The following is a 22,127-nucleotide window of genomic DNA, read 5'->3' as shown; positions in this document are numbered from 1 at the left end:
AGAGTCGGAAAGAGATCAAAGATAATATCCTTAATCAAGTAACAAAAGCCTAGGATTCTTGTATCATATAATTGAAAAACACATGTTTTAAAAAACACAATTTTGTTCTTATCAAATAGTTTCTTAACACAAATTTGATTTCCCAATAGTACATTTGCAACCGTCTAGATGCTCCACACAAATCTGTCTCGGCATAGTACCAATTCTTTAGATTTTCTATTGGACTTAAAAAAAAAAAAAAAAAAAACAAATGAAAAATCCAAAACCTTTATTTTCCCCCTAACTAAATATCCTATAAATCGAACCTGTTATTAAGCTAGGAATTGAAATCTTTAGTTGATTTTAATGTCAATATCTTGACACATTATAGCCATGAATTTGAGATCCTGGACAAACCAAGTTCTTCCTAGGGGGTGTTTGGAATACTGGTGAGTCTTTCAGAAATCTAACCTCAAAATACTAAAACTCAAAGTACAAAAGATTTGACACAATTTCTTGGGCAAATACATTAAACACTCATAAAGTGTTGTCAGTTAACAAAAGGCTTCTTAATAGCCGTTTGGCATTACAACATGTGAATGTTTCATTAATCTACCTTAAAATTGGGGTAGATTTATGTGAGACATGTTTAAGTGTTTGATGAATCTAGCTACCACAATTTTTATGATAGGATCATAAGGCATTCACACCTTATTCTTAATGCCAAAAAGCTTCTTAGTAAAAAAAATAATAATAACCCAAACACTAGAGTAAACTTGCCTCTCCTTTCTTCCTTTCTTTCGGTCCATATTATGGGACAATGTAAAACGACGTGAATATGAACCAAATTATGCATGACAGAATGGAATAACCAAAATACCGCAGCCTCATTTCAAGGACAAAAAAAGTTTTTAAAATGTTAAATGTGAAATATATATATATATATATATATATATATATATATATATATATATTGGAAAAATCAAACTAAGCATACAATGACTCAATAACAATTTATTTGAGATCCCCTCTCAGGGGTAGAAACACATGTGGGTAATTGTCCACATAATAAAAAAAAAATGATATTTACATATTGGCTGACTCTAAATTTTTTCTTTATATGACTGATACGGGTGTGCCATATGTCAATTGCAAGCACGAACTTGCTTTCAATATATTTTATTTCTTACTTTAATTTTTTTTTATTTTGTGAAAAATAACTTTAGCTGATTCACAGGAGATTATTCATCTAAATCAGTGAATCGACTGCTCAACCGATCGAGTCGTCGAGCCTTCGGTTCACAAACCGGTTTTCATAACGCTTGCAGCCTGTTGAGGTTTTTCATCAAACATTTTGTAGGCGACGCACTAGAAGCCACACACGAAAGCAATGAATCAATGTACAGAGCACCGGAATTGCCACACATCAAACGTGACTCAGATTCCCATGAGATTGAAACAAGGAATTCTTGATTCAAAATAAATTTATTTCACATTAGAAATAAGGTATGTCAAGTTTGCCGTTTTTCCATCGCTGCATTGGTGCAGATGGTAAGGAAACTTGCCCCTTTCCTTTTACTTGCTTGGTAGTTAATGGGTCGATCGGTAACTTAAATTTTACTCCAAAGGATGCACTCCCTTAATTTCTACTCCTTTAAGCGTGAGACGAAGCATCAGCTTCATATTGTTATCTCACCTGCCCCCTGCAGCAGTTGCAACAATCTCTGCTCCTCAACCGACCACATCCTCGCCAGCCCCGTAAAAGAAATGACTTGAGATTAACATTACCCGCAATAGACCGCGAACGCCATGATCAGCTTCTTCACGTCAAGATCTCACAAGGAGTTTTATGCATTAACGTCAGTGACTGTAGGAAAGCAATTAAAGCTATGATGTCAGGTTACATACATGTGTGTGAGTGTGTGTGTATTTTTCCAAATAGATTATCATGCCAAGTGCGCCATTCACCTACTCTTCAAACTGCCCTCTCCAATGAAGTTGGATCTTGAGTTTCAGGTCCTCTTAAGTCCTGCAGGGCTAGACATAATCTTTTCAATGGAGGTAACGGTCATTCTCTCCAACTTTCATATATATATATATATATATATACACACACACACACGCATGACAAACACATATATCTCTCTCTCTCTTTGGGTTCATTACCCGGCTCAGATCAGATAGAAGGCTAGATCTAAATAAAGTGAAGTCCACCTGAATTCATAGTGCGTTTGTGAACTTATGTATTTAAAACCATGAATTTAAGATCCTTCTTGTTGCCTTATTCCGTAGTGGGGATGAGGGTCTGACTATAAATCCGTAAATTAATTAAGAAACGTGAATTCCAACCAATTATTGTTGTAACCTATGCATCTTTCAAACAAGGAAGATATCCTCATGTTTAAAGTCTCGATTCACCTAGGATCTAAAATTGAAGCACAATCTTTCAAAATGAAAAAAAAAAAAGTATAATGGAAATTTCCTTTTCCTGCCTAGCTATTGTTTGTCCTCTCTCTCTCTCTCTCTCTCTCTCTCTCTCTCTCTCTCTTATATGAAAGAAGTTCACCTCGTGGTTGCTGGTGTCCAGTAACAAGGCCCAACTCTCTCCCTCTCTCTCTCTCTCTCGCTCTCTCTCTTCCTTGTTTCTTTTTCCTTCTTTTGTCTGTCAACAAGAAGAAAAGGAGACCCTTCTATCAAAATCTTCAGTTGCGAGGAATAGTCCTTTTCATCATCCATAGATCTTCAGTTTCCCATTTTCACAAGGTAAGCGGCCTAGAAGAACTCATCCTCCTACTCTTTAGTTCCTTGGCGATATATACATGTTCAGCTTCTTCCTTTGGAACTTGGTAACTGTAAATAGCAGAGAGACAGAGAAAGAGAGATGACAGGTGATGACCACCTTGCTTTGGAAAGTAACGATCTGTTTATTACCTTCAAAGAATGATCATAATCTCAGCTACTCCTGCTACCCAAAAACTAGCAATTCCGGCATCGCCGCAGATTTTGAGCAATTCACCGACGGTTAGGCCCACCACTGGTTTTTCAACTTCAATATTCCTGCGGCTTGAAACCCACGAATTGATCTTTGTGGGATATATTTCATCTGATTTTTCAACTTCAATACTTCTGCGGCTTGAAAACCACGAATCTGATCTTTGTGGCATATATTTAACCGATATATATTCATATTCTGTATAAATTTTGACAGTTGAATGATTTTTTTTTTTAAAGATCTATAATGTGCTGAGAGATTTTACAACTAGGCTTCTGTGTCACCAGTGGCGCCACTGTAACCTGAACCCTAGTCCCAAATCCTGCCGGCCCTGCCACTGTAATTTTTTCTGGGTCAACTGCCCTCTACCTGAAGTTTCTCTGGTTGTCTGTCAAGTTCTAGTTCGACTTATGGAGCCTAAAAGATTATAGAAAAGTAAGCATTTTCACTTTATAGCAAGTTTTTTTTTTTTTTATTGATCGCTTCCGGTCATATAATCATATTTTACTTATTGACTCTTCTTATTGACTTTCATCTACAACCAAGTACCTGTCATAGTCCATATAGAATAATAGTGTCTTATTGAGTTTCATCATGATGCATCGATATTATTTAAACTAAGGAAACATTTCCTACCATTTTCACCAATGAATAATAATCTCTTACTGTCACGTGAATATGACGGATTCTGCACCATACAGGAGAATGATCATCACAGTGAAAGACTCAACCATGGTCCGGCCGGCGGCCGAGACACCACATCACGGGCTGTGGAAATCGAATCTGGACCTTTTGGTGCCAAGGATGCACACTCCAAGCGTTTACTTCTATAGATTTGATGGCAGCCACAACTTCTTCGACACGGAGGTGATAAAAGACGCACTGAGCAGAGCACTTGTTCCGTTCTACCCCATGGCCGGCAGGCTTCGGCGAGATGAAGATGGTCGAATCGAGATCGACTGCAATGGCCATGGGGTTCTCTTTGTTGAGGCCGTGGCGGAGGCGACGGTGGCCGATTTTGGAGATTTTGCTCCTACCATGGAGCTCAAGCAGCTCATCCCAGCTATTGACTACACCGGACAAATCTCTTCCTACCCTCTCTTGGTCCTTCAGGTAAATTCTCTTGCTGATTCATCGTGACGAACATCATTTATTCTTGCAAGCAGCTAAGAAGTCGTAATGTGTCATTAAAAATGTTTAAAATATCGTAAGATGTTAAATTTAATAATTTTCAAAGATTTACTTGGAGCGACTTTATTCTTCCATTTTTCATTATTTTTCTTTCATTTTCAGCATGTTAATTGTTAGGAAGAGGCCGAAGTCCCTCCTTATTTCTCCTGTTTTTAGGATTTAAGGCTATTTTTGGATTTGATAGAAAACGAGATATTTGTCAAAGTTTTTCCTTTAAATATTGTCCACGTCCGAAACGAATCAGATCCAAAGATTCTCTGATCATTGGGTTTGCGAACTAAAACCCGATTTATTTGGGACATGTTTGGCAGGTCACGTTTTTCAAATGTGGAGGCGTCAGTGTAGGGGTTGGCATGCAGCATCACGTTGCCGACGGGTTCTCGGGTCTGCATTTTATTAATTCCTGGTCCGATATTGCTCGTGGCATGGATGTGAATTCCCTCCCTTTCATTGATCGGAATCGGACCATCTTAAGGCCAAGGGATCCTCCAATGCCTGCCTTCCCTCATATAGAGTATCAGCCTCCTCCCCCATTGAAAAACAAGATCCTGACAGAGATACCACATGGAAAACACCAAACCACCCCTCCATCCGTGGCAATTTTCAAACTTACCCGGAACCAATTAACAAAGTTGAAGAACAAGGCCAAAGAAGGAGATAACTCCATCAGCTATAGTTCCTATGAAATGCTGTCCGGGCACGTATGGAGATGCGTTTGCATGGCCAGAGGCCTAGACCATGACCAAGAAACCAAGTTGTACATAGCCACGGACGGCCGCTCACGGCTCCAGCCACCGCTACCGGCGGGTTACTTCGGCAATGTCATCTTCACCACGACGCCTGTCGCGATCTCCGGCAACCTAGTGGCCATGCCAACATACTACGCTGCAAGCAAAATCCACGATGCAATCTCAATAATGGACAACCAGTACTTGAGGTCGGCGCTCGACTACCTAGAGCTGCAGCCCGACCTGAGCACGCTCGTTCGCGGGGCACACACTTTTGAGTGCCCGAACCTAGGCATCACCAGCTGGACCAGGCTGCCCATTCATGATGCGGATTTTGGGTGGGGGAGGCCCATTTTCATGGGACCTGGGGGCATAGCTTATGAGGGCTTGGCTTTCATGCTGCCTAGCCCTTCCAATGATGGTAGCCTGTCTATTGCCATTGCTCTGCAACCTAACCACATGAAAGCTTTTGAGAAATTTATATATGAAATATGAGTCCGTCCATAACTTGCCGATATCTGCTGCTTTATTTGCCAGATGCAGCAGCACTTTGTGTGTTGTCTTTCTCAATGCATGATTATATGGGTGGCTTTTACATATTTGAAAAAGATATGAATAAAAGATGTATTTTTAGAGGTCGTTTGATTGTTGTCCATTGAGATAAGACAGACAGAACGTCCTGTCCATTATACTATTGTCTCGTCCTTACGAACAATGATGTTTCTTGTCCACCGTTTGATGATTTTAAGAACAGAACATTGTGTTCTTCTTGTCTGGCGTTTGTTTCGTGTGTGTCTATTCTGTCTGATCTGATCCATTCATTTTGTTAATGTTTGTGTTTTTTATGGTTAGTTTTGTCTATTTTATCCGGTGTTTGTATCTTCTCTAATCAGTTTTGGTTATTATATTTGTTCTGTCCGCTATATGATATCTTATTTTTTGAACATGTTATATCATATAGCAGACATAACGCTAGCTCAAATGTGAGTTACTTCCAACTTCAGAAAATGGACAAGGCCAGTGAAATTTTAATACATTTTCAAAGAAACCTCCCAACAACATATTTTCATACAGGAAACTCACATACATTTACAAAACTCTAAACAAAAACCACTCATGAATTCTTAGCCTTCACATAATGCCTATGCAATTTCAAGAAAGAATGCCAAAAAATCTCTTAAAATTACAGTGTCTTTTCCATCTGGCTCTTCTGTTTCATCGTGGCTCTTCTGTTTCATCGTGGAGACCTCATACTCATACATGTATAATGAACTCACCAATTCCTTTCTTTTTTTGTTCAATCACCTACCTCCATCTAGCGATTGGATAAAACTCCGATTGGATAAAACTCCAACTCCTCCCGACTCTGCAAGACAAAGAAAAGAAAATCAATCTGTCGCCCACCTACTAGGAACATCAGATAATCACCAATACCAGCAGGATATAAAAAGATCTGGTGTTTAACAAAGAACCTTATTGAAAATTAAACACACCAAAAGTTAGAACCAACAATCCAACAGAGAACTCTGAAAATTTTAACAAACCAAAAGTTAGAACCAACAATCCAACAGAGAACTCCAGTTAAATCACCCCATCACAAGTCTTGTCACCTTTGATTGCTAGTTAGATCAAATGACCTTTTAGTCATGACACAAATTATAATTAACAGCTTAGTTTCCCTCATAGGCCCACCCATTTAACCCATCTGAAAATCCGGCCGCATCCGAAGGGCAACTCATAGTCTTTAGCCATATCTATCTCTCTACTTGCTGTTTTTGCTCGGGACCACACAGTAACAGCTATCATGTTGAACCTTGGCTTGAAGTTACTCCTCTCATCTCCAAGAATTGGCTCGACAAGCTAATATCAGAGTCAATGAAAACTGTTAAAAACAAGTGATGATTCTTGTTGGCTTGCTAACAAGCCTTTCTCCGCTTTGTTTTTGTTTTTTTGTTTGTTTTTTTTTTCTGAGGGACAGATTGATTATCCTTCAAATTGATCACAGTTCAAATTGATCACAGAACGGTAACAACTGTTACCAAACAGCTCCTAAAAATCCTTGCCAATTACGGTTCTTCCTCCTCCTGCGATGACTTTTTCGCTTTTACATGTCCCCGAATCCACGTGCTATTTCCTTGAAAATTGCTCCTTCTCAGACTGTTGAAGCTGCTGCCAAGTCCAGCAAGTTCTGTTTAAACCTGTTATAGTTAATTCATCACTGTAAACCCTTGAACAGGGTCATCTTTCTTACTAAGAAATCCCTTTGTTACTTATTAAAGCCTTCATGGTAGAAGACACACATTCACAAGATTGAGCCCCAGGCCTCATTCAACCAGTAGCAGCTGTGTAGTAATACTTTTGCAGGACTTGATAACAATTGTAGAAGAACAGAGTGTATGAGTGTGTGTTGGTTCTAATAAGAGCTAAAGCAATAGAACATAGTCCTCTACGTTCACTTGCAGCAGACGATGAGCCAAAACCTTGCATTATTCACTTAATTATAAATTAAACTTACAATAGTAGACCCCACAGGGACAAGTAAAGGACCTCTGCAACGAGTGTTAAAGCAGCACATCCCCTGTATCTTTCATTAGTACTTGGGAGCAATACCCACTAAAATTTCAGATCGACAACACAGTCTCAGATCAAATTTGCAGAAAATTAAAACATTCGGGCGGCTTGCTAACTGATCGATATATATCCTTTGCTAACGGATTTTGATATTAGTGATACACATTAGCACTAGTAGGGATACACTTGGTTCAATCAATCAAAGAAATCTAAAGTTAAAACGCATTTTCATTATAGCACTCAAAGAAATATCAACCATGAAAGTTCGGCCAAAGAGGAAACGTCTTCCAGGTGCATTGCTTACAGTACTGCTGTTCCATATTTCAATAAGCAGTGTACAACGGAAGCCACTAAACTCATAGGATTGAAATCGCTCCAAGAAACATCAGCACTTCGTTCAAATTAAAGTTGAAATGGTTGAAGTTTCTCTATGTTAATTTATAATTTTCTTTCTAAAATTGTTAACAGTAACCTGTCTTATCATTTTTAGTGCTGAAAAATTTGACAAATAAAACTCATCAATTTCTTGGATGGAAAATTTCCTCTCTGGGCGTTCCAATGAATAAAGAAACAAAAGCCTGGAGTGAAAATCTTGAAACAAAAGTAACCTCATAGTTTCCAATACGCATACGAACAGGGCCGTTTGTGAACTTTGAGCACCACAATCAGCCTGCAAAAGGGCCTTTTATCGACGCACCCACAAAAAACCAAGCAATTCATCCGACCCTTCATGAATCTTCTGCTTAAAGTTTAAAAGCACGCATACATACACACAACCAAAATGAACTGAAGCCTCAATCTCCAATTTACAGGACAACACCAGAAGCCCCAACGGCCAAATTACCAAGTGAAACCCAGAGACAGAGACAAAGGGAGAGAGAGAGAGAGGCAGGAACTTACCTGAGCTACATCGGAGACAGTCGAGGAATGAGGCTCACCACTTTCTCCGAGTGGCTGTAGAGTCTGTAGTCAAGCTTGGGCTAGGGCAGCTCGGGGGACAGAGGAGACGGAGGAGAAGGAGAGAAACAGGAAGGACTAGGGCATCGAGGGCAAAAACGGAGGCAGAGATGGAGGAGAAAGGCAGCTCGGGGGTGGAGAAGAGGAGAAGGAGGGCAAAAATGGGGGCAGAGATGGAGGAGGAGAAAGGCAGCTCGGGGGCGGAGAAGGAGAGAAAGACAACGAGGGCGGAGGCGGAGGCGGAGGAGAAAGCGGAGGCGAAAGGCTCGGGGTCGGGGGTGGGAGAGGCTGTTCTGTCTGTTCCGATAGTTACATATACTGATCGGGGGCGGGGGTGTGTACTCGTTACATATACTGATCTCTCTCTCTTGGATTTTATAGGAGCATGTTCGATTGCCTGCCTTTATTTCATTTCATGTGAAAAGTCATTCTCTATGCACATGTACAAAGGCCAATCAAACACGTATTAAAAAAGTTTGATTGTCGATTTACTTGCTAGTTGAAGGTGAAAATACACGGGCAGTGATAGTGCACCTGTGGAAGCACAATTCCAGTAACAAAAATTTGACATAAAAGCTTTTTAAGTACCGTTTGGATGGCACCTTTTAAAAAACATAGTTCTATGAAAAGTAGTTTTTTAAGACACTAGTTTTTTAATCGATTTGAAAAACTGGTTCGTGTGTTTGGATAATAGAACGAAAACACCGCCAAGAAAGATCGTTCAGCTCTCGCCGGCCAGCCACCACATATGCCTTGACATTTTGTCTTTTTGAACTTTAAAACTTCATTCTTATTTAACAAACATCGAAAATCATATGGAATATTGTATAAATCATGAGTTAAGTCACATATCGACCTGCTGTGTGGGCTGATTCAGGTATCAGCCCATATTTCACTACAATAATAACTAAAAGTTTTTTCTACAAGATATTCAAGCTTATACCTATCAGCAGATACGGCATAATGTCTAGGTTTTCCTTACGAATCGGAAACCAATACGGCAATTGCCCACACTAGACCACATGCGACTCCAACGGTTGCTAGAAACCAGAGAGTCCAACCCAAAGAAAAAATGTTATTAACGTTCATTTCCATCGCATATACATCATCGTTTATGGATTTCAAAGCATTCTCTAGATTTTAATTGCACATACGTCATTACTTTCATTCATTTCAAAACGCTCAGTTTACCTTGAAGCGCTTAGTTTCCATTTTTAAAACTTGGCTTTCTTAGTTAAGTGCGTTGGACATACATCATTCTTGACCGTTTGGCGATTCATAATGGAATTAGAGTTTGACGGTATAATTTCCATGCAGGAAATCAACCATTCTCAAAATAATAATAATAATAATAATAATAATAACAATAATCTAGCCCATTTCTACCTAAAAAATGTATGGCGTCCGATTCACACCAAAGTAATGATTTTCTATATTTTATATTTAAATAATGAATCCTCAAGTGTGATATGGGATACCCACAAATGCAAATATTTTTATGGGCAGTCAAACCACAATACTTATATCCAATTAAAAAACTAAAGTTATATATATATATATATATATCGATGGAGAGAGAGAGAGACAAATATACATCTTTTTATATGAAAAAAAAAAACTGTCCCATTCTGGGGCCATTAATTAGAAATATGAACAAAGTTGGCTTATTGACGTTATCAAGAGTTAGTACAATGGCTGCCATGATTTTCCTAAATTGAAACGAGAAAAAAGAAAAGGAAAAAAAACGTTTTCTATCTCTCCGGAGTACGTAGGAATGACAGTTTTAGAGTCATGTCCAAATCTGGTTGGTCTTGTTCCATGAAAAAATCGGATCCAATTAATAGTGGAATTTGGATTTGGCATAAGATATTATTACCACATCTGATGGAAATCTTAAAGACAGGCATTCAAATCCCATTACATTTGGACGCCATTTCTTTCTCGTGGATCTGAGATCTGCAGTGAATTGAGATCCAAGAATATCAAATCCATGAATTTGAACTAAGACTCCTCCCACCTTTGATAATCAGACTTCAAATCCAAACTAATTTACATGCAGCATGCATGGATTTGAGATCCATATCCCGTGCTTGTTTTCACAGGGGGTCTTAATTATTACATGGTATATCTTTCGGATAGCTATTAAACACGGCCTAAGTTTTTTTTAGATATTATTATCAGATCCGATCGAAATCCAATAGACAGGCATTGAAGCACTCTCACATTTAAAGTTTCAGATTTTGTTTTTTGCATCTTTTAATTAATGTATTTTTTTCTGCTTATATTTTTCAAGATATTGCTTAATTTTTTTTCAGTGGATAAACGGATGAATCAGCCGATTCACCGAATCGTCAGAAGGGGCGATCCGGTTCACAAACAAATTTTTCTGTCATTAGTTTCGATGGCCATGAACAAAACATTTGTCCGCTTTCGCGCACCTCTTCTAAAAATAAAAAAGTGATGCAACAAGATGGTCTGACTAGATTCGCACTGCAAGTAGAGGCTAGGAAATAGTAAATGAAGGATGACATGAGCATCCTCTCACCTAGAATACGCATAAAAGCGGACTAGATCAGGAAATGTTAGGAAAAGTTATTTCAAGTAGGGTTGAGATCTCATTTGAGAAGTTTGTCATTTTTGTACATTAAATTCGATTTTGATTCAAACTCTCGTGTATTTATTTTTGAGTGAGCGGGGTTTGACCCACCGCTAGAAGAAGGCCGAAGCCCCACTCAACTTTTCATCCCTTACAAGGCCTACTTTGGTGCCTCGAGGTGCTGGCCTACCACGCTTTGTCGATGGCACTGTTTGCAGTACAATGAGTTGGTCCTTGAGGAACCAAAATGGTGACTGATCGTCTGCCAGCCCCTACTCATTCCTCGATTGTTCAAAAAGGTCAGGGAAATTTTTTGTTAGCCTTTTGTTTACCCAAACGTGAACCTTTTCGTTTAACTAGCTCGCTTTTACATAACTTAATTCAATTAAATATAAAGCGAGATTTTTTTTTTTTTACACAAAAGAAGCATGGAAATGAAGGGAAAAGAAATCAACCATGGATTTGCCTTCTCAAATGACATACTGGATATCTTTATCAGTGTTATTAGATGTGCATGCATAGAGGTTCATGTGCACAGTAATGATAATATATTACAACTATATCAGAAATATTGATCCTAATTTATTTCAAATAGCTTGGGTTGTTAATAGGTGTAAAATTTTTTGAGTGATGCTTGATATCAAATATGAATATCATTGTTAAATTGTTACTGCTAGAAAAAGCGTAACTGCCCTGCTTCCTAAGTGAGCCCCACATGAAATCAAGTTAACCAAGTTAATAAATTTCTCATGATGATAATGATATTAAGTATGTTATTTTGATTTTGATGACGTTATTTTAATGGATATTATATACTAGACAACTTTTGTCCTAAAACTTATGCTTCGTTACGTATCACTTGACAGCATATTGGTCCACAGACTTAGCACATCACTTCGCATCATCGTAGTTAACAGCATTGATCCTTGTTGCTTGGCATATTGTGGTATTGTATATTCAAATGAACAAATTAAAATGAAAAACTGACGTTCAATGTAGAATGTTTACGACATGTTAAAACATATTATTTACATGTAAAATTTTCGTTGCATGATAAGTTTTGACATTCATTCATTCTAGATCCAAGTCTTCAATGTAAATATAATTTTTTGTTCGTAAAAGGGTGGGAGCCTATCTCCCGTCATACTTCCATTGGAATCTGGATCCAACTCAAAATCTTGAGCAGAATTTGAATACAATCAAAAGCAGTCCCAACAAATTCATAGTGATCATGATATTTTCAAGTGCCCCATATTTCCAAAGTAAACGCTACGAATGTGAAACTCACATTTTCCCTAACGTAGCTATTTTCTTATACTAATACATTATTCTTATTCTAAATGTTTTTCAATACGTACTTTTTAATACATATAATTCAATTTATTTAATATTACTAAATAAGTGAAAACCTTTAAAACATGAGAATCTAAGATGGTTCCAGGTGAAAAGAAGGGCTTATTAGTACAATGTCGCCCAAACGGGCCCCTGGAGTTCTTTGGAGGGAGAAACTTTACGGTTTCGCTGGATATTTTCCGGCAGCGCGGTGAGGTTTAGGCGCTCGCTCTCGCAGCCAACTTGACCGCATGCGGTTTGTTTAGGTCCGGGTCCACCTTAACGGGTCTGATCTGATGCCCGCACCCTCTACTTTTCATCTTCCAAGATGTACGACCCAGATGTGGGCGCATCCAAGATATCTGAGTTTCAAACTCATGCAACCATTACTCTAGGACGGGGGCGCCTTACTAATCAGTATATTCCCCCCCTCACATGGTAAAGAAAAATAAAAATTTTAAAGTAATACAAAGAAAAGAAAAAAAAAATCAAATGAGAGGCAAATTAGAAATAAAAAAGATTGAAGTCGGATATTGAGAAATGAATGTAAAAGAAAATTTGCAAGAAGCTACCGTTCATAAACCAAGGGAAGGCCTTTGAAATGTAAGCTATTGGCTACGGGGACAGTGGGGTTGTTGGGAATTGATGGAAGATAATTAAACAGTTTGTGGAGAAAACAATTAAAGATAAATGGAAATTAACAAAAATTAAATTTTACAAGTAGATTTTCTGATTGGTTTCAAACAAGTTCCATCGGATACGCGCATTTCGAATTTAAGAAAAATGAAAAAGATTAAAAAGTTTTGTGGGTTCATCTGAGGCAACCTAATTCGTGTATATATTCCATTTTTTTGACGTTAACTTTATGAATTGAATATGAAAATATATCCTAGTTTTTTCATCTTAATTTAATGAATTGAATTGGAGGTATAAAGGTGCGACCTGCAGTTTTCAGTAAACATTAAAAAAAGAACTATACGAATGTAATACCTGTAAATATGTGTGGGTTCCATTGATAAGGGTAAGTATGTAGGCTTTTTGAAAAATTTGTATGAATAAAAGAATTTCCAGGATGGAATAGGAAACCGGTGTCCTGGAAAGGGTTTTTTTCCTCCTCTTCTTCTTCCTCTCTCTCTCCCTTTTTCTCTCCCCTTCTCCTGGCAGCTGCTGGAGAGAGAGAAGGCGTGTGCTGCCATCCCTCTCATCCTCATCTTCCCTCCCTTTTTCTCTCTTTGTTCATCTTTATCGCCGTTTCTCCGGCGACAAATCGGTCCTGAACTAACGCGCTCGGGCGGGACGCACAGAGTTATGCAGGCGGATCAGACGGTGCTCAGCTTGAGGCCAGGCGGTGGTGGCGGAACTCGGGGACGATTTTTTGGTCCTCGTTTCGACTCGGCACCTGGAAATTCCGGTTCGGGGATCCCCTCGTCTGCCTCCTCCGATCTGCCATCTCTACGGCCCCATGGAGGTTCAGGCGGTGGCGGCGGCTTTGCTTTCGGCTCATTCAAGGTCGGTTCTGTTCCCTAGGGAGCCTCCTAGGAGCTAGAGTTCGGTTTCGTTCTTTCTTTATTTCTTGTTTTCTGTTTGTTTTCCTGCTCAAAGGTTGGATCTTTTCCTGGTTTCGATGGGGAAACGTATGTGGCCGACGAAATTTCTTTATCTGTATTTTGCCCTCGGCTTGGTTCTGTTGATGATCCCCTGGCTTTCCTATCATTTGTTTTGAGTAACGGTTTAAGAGCGTTTTTCTTTTGGCTACGACTTCCTTTTCTGTGTCTTCTCGTCCTTCTTACCTTGTTGCGCTTCTTGTTTCTGCAGTTTATGGCGCTTGTTTACGTTATTGAGTTCCTATCTCAGTTTGTTTGTCTATTCAATCGGGGGTTGTGCTTCCTGGCGTGTTGCAAAATCTTGATCCTTGTTTGAACAATTCTTGGATGCTTACGTGAATTTTGTTGGAATTAGTTACTCGAAGAGAAAGAAAATTGACCTCTTAAAGTGTTATGTTGTTCCCATATCGTGCCTTTCGCGTTTCTGTGATTAGTTAGATGGATTTCTCATTGTTGTTTATGTCGCTGTTACTGAAAAAGGAACTTCTTTGTTCCATTCATGTGCATGGTATTTGTGTTATTGAAGACTTAGCCGTTTGTCTTCACAATATCTTGAACAAGTTGGAATTATGCTTGTGATTAATATTTGATACACATCAAACTCATGTGTCAATTCTATCTGCTGTTTGATGAAGCTTCGGTGCCTCGTCTAACTTTGAAGACTTTCTGCAAGTCTTGTACGGTGCTTGCAGCATTAGTGTTGCACTATTAAAACATTGATACGGATGCTATCATTGAAAAAAGAGGAGGAGAACAGTGTCAATGCGAATTAGAAGCGAACTGGGTAATCGTTGTCTCCCTATAATTTGCTGGTTCGGGAATGTTGTTGCTTGACATTGAAGTATCCTGAACGTGCATTGATTACATGTTGAAGTTGAAGGACAACCTTATCAAGTTGCCGAGGCCTAAATATTGTAAGCAATCACATTCATGATAGGAAAACGAAAAAGAAAAGGAGGGGGGGTTTGGAGATGCGTTTCTGGTGACTTTGTCGTGGTCAACGATCTATTGCATTTTATGAGCCGTTCTTGCAGTTCTCTATGTACTTCACTTGGGGGTTTGATCGCCACTGGCTTGTAAATCCTACTCCATTGTTTACAAAGTCAAATTTAGCTACTTCTTCTTCTTTGATCATTAATGTCTTCATTCTGAAGTTTGACAATCAGATATTCCTTGGCCCTGGTGTGCTTGTCTATGAGACTAGCTGCAACATTATTCCATAACCCATACCTCAACAGTTACTGACAGTTTTTAGCGATTCAAAGTTCATGTTCTGTTTGAAGTTCGAACTTGTTCTTCCTTGACCTCTGGTTTCATCTTCAAGGCCTCTTCGCATGTTACTTGTTGGAACCATTTTTTGTTGTGCGGTTCTTAACCATCTCTATAAATTTCAACATGACTTGCAGAAAAAGGAGACAAAGTTTAGCTGCCAATGTATATCCTTGTAAAGTCCCCTTATTTCATTTATGAAAGGATCGTCATGCTTATAAGCAACGTATGTTTCCGCTTTGAGGTTTAGTTTAGTATCATCTTACATATGGTGACCAAGTTGGTCCTTATGATTGTCCTCTATTTAGCCTCCCAAACTTCTAATGTCAAGTTTGTGGTACCATGATGTCTGGCTTCAGCCTCTATTGACATTTTTCTCTCAGTATCATGTGACTACTGCATGCATACACAATAACTATGTAAGAGTGTTGAATACTTGAATTCTGTCGACTTGCTTTATAGGATTTATCTATGTATGTCGAGTGTTGGTGCCAACGTACTTATCTTCTTTGACTGTCTTTTCTCAAATCTATATAAAGCTTATTTGGTATTTTTTTGTAGCAGTTTAAATTATTTAATATGTCTTATTGAGTTATTGTCAAGTCCTCTATGTTTGTCTAGCATGTTTTGAAGGCTGGAACTGTTTTAATAAGAGACAAAGTAAAAAGCGGAAACAAGTAAAGCTGTGCGTTACTTCCTTAGTCGTTGAAGAGTGTTTTGCTTCAAATGAGCGTAATTTCCAGCAGCTTTTAAAACCTGGTCTTATTATCACATTACAAATTTGTGATGTCCACTTAAGGATTTTACGTGCATTAATGATTTTTAGCTTGGTATAAGTTGCTAATGGCTTACCATGAGGAAGCAACATGGTAGCCCTTGCTCTCTATAGTTGTGCAACCTATGCCCAGGACACTGATTTTGGGAACCGTAATGTATCTTGTTCTTCTGCTATTTTGATCCTAATCTTTGATATAATCGTGCTGTTTAAAATGGCCATCTTCTTTCATTATATTTATAAAAGAAACATTCTTGGCATTCTGTCTGTTGAAGAAACTATATAATTTTTATGGTTTATGTTTCATATTCTGGCTGTTCTACCCTTGGACTTCTGGCTGGTGATGGCTTCTATTCTGTTGATTCCACCCTTTGGTGTCAACATTTATTTAGCAAAACCTGTATTTTAGATGCTTGTGCTTGCATTCAAATATCTGAATTTAGTTTAGTTGTACAAAAGAAAAGAGGTCTTCAAGCTTTGCCATCAGATTTCTCAAGTTCTCCTTTTTCACCTGGCAAAAATTAGATTGTGCTGGTTCTGTATTGCTTCATACTTCGGCAGTAGGCCTGTTTCTAAGTTTTCCGTAGAATCTTGAGTAAAAATTTTTTGGGCATGCCTGATGTTCTTATTTGTATTGAAGACTGGAGAGATGCAGCTTGAGGGGCATGAGCATGTCAGATATACACGAGATCAATTGTTGCAGCTCAGGGAGGTATTTGTTATTTCCCTAAATTTCTTTTTTAATTTCATTTATTGTAGTTATTGAATATGCTCAACTATCTTACCGAGAAGTGAGAACCAAATTTGTCTATGCTACTCACTGTTATCCTGGAGCAATTTGGATTTGCATGTTCGACTTTTATGGCATGCTGTTAAAAGCCTGCAGTTTTCCAAACTTCTAGTTTCTCTTGGTTAAGTTCTTGCAATTAACCTTCTGGAAAATGTAGAGCTCTTCTAATGCTTTCGTTTATTTTTGTTCTTTTTGAGTTATTACTTGTGATAGGATTTCTATTTCATGTCCTTGAGATTTTAAGTGGAAACTTATTGTGTGACACTTTTTCTCTCCATTGGCTCTAGGCTGTTCAGCCTCCTGAGGATGTTATGAAGATCAAGCAAGAGATTGAATCTGAAATATTTGGTGATGACCAGAGTTGGGGTCGCACAGATGCTAATGTAGGTAACTTTGTTGTTTCAGGTGTTTGTTTGTTTTTTTTTCCTTTTTTTATATCATTCTATCAGATATATCTGTTTCTTACTGATATCATGTCCAACCTTATTGTATTGTTTATGCAACTATATTTCCTTTTCTCTTTGTCTTCGTCCTTCTTTAGCATTCCTACTTAATCGTGGCCTATGCAGAATTTTCTAACCTCTGTACCCTTTATTGTTGGTACAGTCACAGAGTCAACCACAAGGTCGTTATTCTGAGCCAGACAACCGTGATTGGCGTGGTCGGGCAGCACAAGTTCCTGCTTCTGGAGAAGAAAGATCTTGGGATACGATTCGTGATAGCAAAGAATATTCTAGCAAAAGAACAGAATCAGATTCCTACATATCAAATTCAAGGGCATTAGAACAAAATTCTTTTCAGTCAAACCGTGCAGATCAGTTGAGTTCTCAGTTCTCTTCCAGAATTCAAGTTTCACAGGTCTCTCTCTCTCTCTCTCTCGCTCTCTCTTTCTCTCATGCACACACAACCATAACAGTTTGAATTTGAATGTGAAATGGTTCCAATTTTATAATTTATTTGGTTAAATTTGGGTTATTCTATTTGATGTTCTAATGAGGGAAAATGGACCAAGGTTGAATAATCTGGCCACTTATATTTTCTTGAAAGTTTATTTGCTTAGGGAGCATCCTTGCAGGAGCAATGTCTTATAGATTTTCCTTTTCTTCAGATGACTGACTTACTTTCCATGGTCATCTGTAGGTGGGACCAACCCCTGCTCTTATCAAGGCTGAAGTTCCCTGGTCAGCACGTCGAGGAAATTTGTCAGAAAAAGATCGTGTTTTGAAGACAGTTAAAGGGTAAAACTTCCAATGTTTGCATTTGTCGTCTGTCTTTAAATTTGGAGATTTTGAAGCCATCTTGTGGTGGTTAGAAGGACAATATATCATCTATGCAGATGTTTTCTTAATAAAACAAGTTGTGCTTAAATGATGACTTCACACATTTATTTCATTTGGATACTGCATGGTAATTTTCAGTGCAGTAAGGATAACAACATTCTAGACCATCTTTCCTGATTATCGCATGGGTTGTCTGTGATTGGCTTATTGATTGTAGGATACTCAACAAGCTGACACCTGAAAAATTTGATCTTCTTAAAGGCCAGCTTATTGATTCTGGAATCACATCAGCTGACATTCTCAAGGTTTTTTGAATGCTCCTAAAGTTTTTGTGCCAAAATGGCAAGTATTCTTGCACATTGTCCATTGAATTTAAGAAATTGTTTGCTGTTTCTGCACAGGGTGTTATCTCGTTGATATTTGAAAAGGCAGTACTTGAGCCTACCTTTTGCCCTATGTATGCATTATTGTGTTCTGATCTGAACACAAAGCTCCCACCCTTTCCCTCGGATGAACCTGATGGCAAAGAAATCACATTTAAGCGGGTCCTCTTAAATATCTGCCAGGAGGCATTTGAAAATTCTGACAAGTTGCGAGCTGAAATTAAGCAAATGACTGGAGCAGAACAGGAATTGGAACGCAAGGACAAGGAAAGGATTGTGAAGCTAAGAACTCTTGGTAACATCCGGCTCATTGGTGAGCTCTTGAAGCAGAAGATGGTGCCTGAGAAGATTGTTCATCATATTGTTCAGGTAAGTGAAAAAATATACCCTCTCTTCAAGCAGTTAGCTGAGGCATGTTAAGTTTAGTAACAGGAGCTTTTGGCAACAGGAACTGTTGGGACATGATCCAAAATCTTGCCCAGATGAAGACAATGTTGAGGCTATCTGCCAATTCTTTTCCATCATAGGCAAGCAGCTTGATGAAGGTGCAAAGTCTCGCAAAATTAATGACATGTACTTCAGCCGGCTAAAAGAGCTGTCTAAAAATCATCAGCTAGCTCCAAGATTGAGGTTCCTATTGCGTGATATTCTGGATCTACGAGCCAACAATTGGGTTCCTAGGCGAGAAGAGGTAAGAACTGAAAATTGACATAGAGGCGACTGATAAATTGGTTTTAACTTGTTAATGGGGGTAATTTCTTGCCCCCATGCTCTTTCATGTGGCTTTTTAATTTTCTTGACAAACACATTCAAAATTTGAACGTAGCAAGCTAATGTGTCTACAGGTGAAGGCAAAAACTATCAGTGAAATTCATTCAGAAGCAGAAAAGAACCTTGGTTTGCGACCAGGAACAGCCAGCCGTGTCACAGCTGCCGTGGGTGGAGCCAGCCCAGTTAGCTTTCCAATCAATCGGCCTGGTGCTGGTGGCCTGATGCCTGGGATGCCTGGAACCAGGAAGATGCCTGGAATGCCTGGACTTGATAATGAAAACTGGGAAGTTGCTCGTAGCCGGTCAATGCCAAAATCCGATCTTAGCTCAATGCAGCCAGGTGGTGCCACTGGCAATCGTCTGTCCTCCTCAGCTGTTGGAAAGCAAGCATCAGTTAATTCAAGGTTATTACCACAAGGGAGCGGTGGCCTTATATCTGGGAAGACCAGTGCGCTCTTGCAGGGCAGTGGTCCTACAGCTCCACCACCGAACCAGTATCCAGGACCCACAAGGCCCGTTAATACACCTCTATTTTCAAAGCAAGCTGAACCTCGTGTTTCCCAAATACCTGATAAACCATTGCCTACCACGATACAAAAACCTGCTGATTTGAAGAGGAAGACCATCAATCTAGTAGAAGAATACTTCAGCATCCGTGATCTCAATGAAGCACTGCAATGTGTTGAAGAATTGACGAGTCCTGATTATCTCCCGGAGTTCGTAAAAGAAGCAATCGCCCTGGCATTTGATAAGAGCCCACCATGCGTAGAACCTATTTCAAAGCTCCTCGAGTTCTTAATCACAAAGAAGGCATTAACCGTGCAAGATCTTGGTGCTGGGTGTCTTCAGTATGGATCACTATTGGATGATATAGCCTTAGATGCACCTAAGGCTCCCAGCAATTTTGGCGAGGTAATTGGAAGGCTTATTGTAGCTGGTATATTAGATTTTAACTTTCTTCGAGAAACCCTGCAGAATATCGAGGACACATTTTACCGGAAACTGGTGTTTGATGCCGCAATGACGTGGATCAAATCGAGTGTGGCAGGACAAGGTATTCTAGGGTCACAGGGAGCAGATGCAGAAGCATGTGAGCGTCTTCTGTCATAGAACCCCGGTGGTTAAATATGTTTACTGCGCTCTCTCCCCTTGTACGGCCTTGTAACTTAGACGAGCATGAATTTTGTTTTCTTTCTATTTTTCATTTTCCTCGTTTATCTGAGGCAAGAAACTTGTGTTACAATCATAATTTAGCCTACCTGTGGTGACGGTTAATTTTTATGAGTTGTATATTTCTCGAGATTTACGAGGCAGTTCTCCAATTTGGAAAAGGAAAAAGAAGGTGCTTCAGTTTTTCTCCCTTGAGATGCTGCAAATTCTGGGAGTGCTTGAGTTGAACTTCAAGTTTAATACAATGGTCTTATTTCCTGTTTCATTCTTTCTCAATTTTTTGTACGCATAAGCTTGGGTTCTTTTTTTTTTCTGCGCTCAATGTTTTGCTGCATAAAGTCCCAATACACTTCAATCTACATTAGATTCTTGGCTTGGCTGAGTTCATTATTCGATTTTGTTACTCTTTTAGAGGAAAGTTGCACGAAGAGTTATATTTGCATGTGTTCCATGAAGTCCTGAATTTGGAGGACTTGTTGAGGAAGAATTTTGAGCTGGGCTTGCATCTATTTGGCACAAGTCCATTGTTCAGCTGCATTAAAAAGACCATTGATTTGCTTAATCAACATGTGTCTGAGAAGGGCAGAGCAGCGATTAGCCGGCGGCATGTATTTTTTTGTCTCCTTGGTTTCAGCTGCTATTTTTATTGACTTCGTTGCAGACAACAGGAGCCGAGCAGCTAAATGCTGCTGCTCATAAGGCGGTAATGGAGCTTGTAATTGGTAATTAGCTGTCAGTTGCTTGAATGCTGCTACTATTCATTTACAACCTGGTTGGACCATAAATTTTTTGATGCATCACATGCTCTGCTGATTTTGGAAATTGTAAGCACTACTGATCAAAACATCTCTCTCCGAAACATGGCGGTCACAACTATGTGTCAGGTGCGAATCTTATGAAAATATATTAAAGATGAGCCCTGTCTGAGATTTTTTCTCCGGAAGCTACCCGCATTTTCCAAAGCAGAACGGATTCGTTCTCCTTTCATATTGGGTATTGTGTGGAGTATCTGTTGATTTTATTGGAGCCTCTCCCTCTTTCTCTCTTTCTACCCCAAATACGTAATCTTCACAATCTGGAAAGCAACAGCAGATACTCTTGATACTGTCATCAATGGGTCGGTTCCCGTTAGAACTTGGTGGTCCAGATAGACGCCCACTTAGGGGGCTTCAGTGATCTTATCTGGGAGGCTATGGTGATCATATCCTGCATCTTTCCTCAGGAAGTATTGTTGGTTGAATCAAGAAAATAAAAGCAAGAACATAAAGGGATTGTCACAACTTTGGAGGGCTAGATCGGTGGGTATCCGATCATTGATTCAAACCTCATTACGACTTCTTGTTGGCGCCGAATCTCTGTACCGTCCAGGCAAAAGTTCCAATATTCTTGAAAGTCGGCAAAAGTTTCAATATTCTTGAAAGTCGGTATTGTTGGGAAGAATGGAGTTTGAGAAGGTTAAGCATCTCTGGGTCTCCTACCAGAATAATTTCTGTCATTCAAAAAAAACAGGAAAACTGATTTGCGGCTTGTAATCAATTTTCAATTAAACCTTCTGTTCCAGTTAAACTACAATGACACTTGGGTCAAAATGAACTTGAGAAAGAGTTGGCTCCTCTTAAAGCGTTTGGATCTTTCATTCTCTTTGTGAAAAAAACAATGAGGATTTAATGTCGAGCAAAAACTCAATAATCAACACGACATTTTTATTTTATATACATGTAGACGACGATTCTTCCATCT

General features: G+C 39.1%; 2 protein-coding genes across 3 annotated transcripts; both read left to right on the top strand.

The window, feature by feature from the left end:
* The first annotated feature begins 2,536 nt into the window (after nt 1–2,536).
* On the top strand, nt 2,537–5,529 carry LOC116250606 (shikimate O-hydroxycinnamoyltransferase-like). 2 transcript variants are annotated; one of them, XM_031624359.2, is made up of 3 exons: nt 2,537–2,742; nt 3,673–4,084; nt 4,474–5,529. In XM_031624359.2, exons 2-3 carry the CDS (start codon nt 3,677–3,679, stop codon nt 5,383–5,385), a joined length of 1,320 nt encoding a protein of 439 aa, XP_031480219.1. In that variant the 5' UTR covers nt 2,537–2,742; nt 3,673–3,676; the 3' UTR covers nt 5,386–5,529. The 2 variants fall into 2 exon arrangements, with proteins under 2 accessions (XP_031480219.1, XP_049932587.1); XM_050076630.1 differs by lacking the exon at nt 2,537–2,742 and adding an exon at nt 3,281–3,406.
* A 7,911-nt stretch (nt 5,530–13,440) lies between these two features.
* LOC116250692 (eukaryotic translation initiation factor-like) lies at nt 13,441–20,652 on the top strand. Its single transcript, XM_031624516.2, has 9 exons — nt 13,441–13,855; nt 16,635–16,706; nt 17,072–17,167; nt 17,391–17,642; nt 17,925–18,022; nt 18,282–18,369; nt 18,466–18,816; nt 18,896–19,138; nt 19,293–20,652. Exons 1-9 carry the CDS (start codon nt 13,655–13,657, stop codon nt 20,325–20,327), a joined length of 2,436 nt encoding a protein of 811 aa, XP_031480376.1. The 5' UTR covers nt 13,441–13,654; the 3' UTR covers nt 20,328–20,652.
* The last annotated feature ends 1,475 nt before the right edge of the window (nt 20,653–22,127 follow it).

The sequence above is a fragment of the Nymphaea colorata genome, chromosome 3, assembly GCF_008831285.2.
Source record: "Nymphaea colorata isolate Beijing-Zhang1983 chromosome 3, ASM883128v2, whole genome shotgun sequence".
Lineage (NCBI taxonomy): Eukaryota > Viridiplantae > Streptophyta > Magnoliopsida > Nymphaeales > Nymphaeaceae > Nymphaea > Nymphaea colorata.
This window is presented reverse-complemented; position numbering and strand designations above follow the sequence as displayed.

Excerpts from the sequence above, each read along its gene's own strand:
- LOC116250606 (XM_031624359.2), top strand. The coding sequence starts at position 3,677 with ATGATCATCACAGTGAAAGACTCAACCATGGTCCGGCCGGCGGCCGAG. Across the intron at positions 4,085-4,473 it reads ACCCTCTCTTGGTCCTTCAG|GTCACGTTTTTCAAATGTGG; the intron begins GTAAATTCTCTT and ends CATGTTTGGCAG.
- LOC116250692 (XM_031624516.2), top strand. The coding sequence starts at position 13,655 with ATGCAGGCGGATCAGACGGTGCTCAGCTTGAGGCCAGGCGGTGGTGGC. Across the intron at positions 17,168-17,390 it reads GGGGTCGCACAGATGCTAAT|TCACAGAGTCAACCACAAGG; the intron begins GTAGGTAACTTT and ends TTGTTGGTACAG. Across the intron at positions 18,817-18,895 it reads TTGTTCATCATATTGTTCAG|GAACTGTTGGGACATGATCC; the intron begins GTAAGTGAAAAA and ends TTTTGGCAACAG.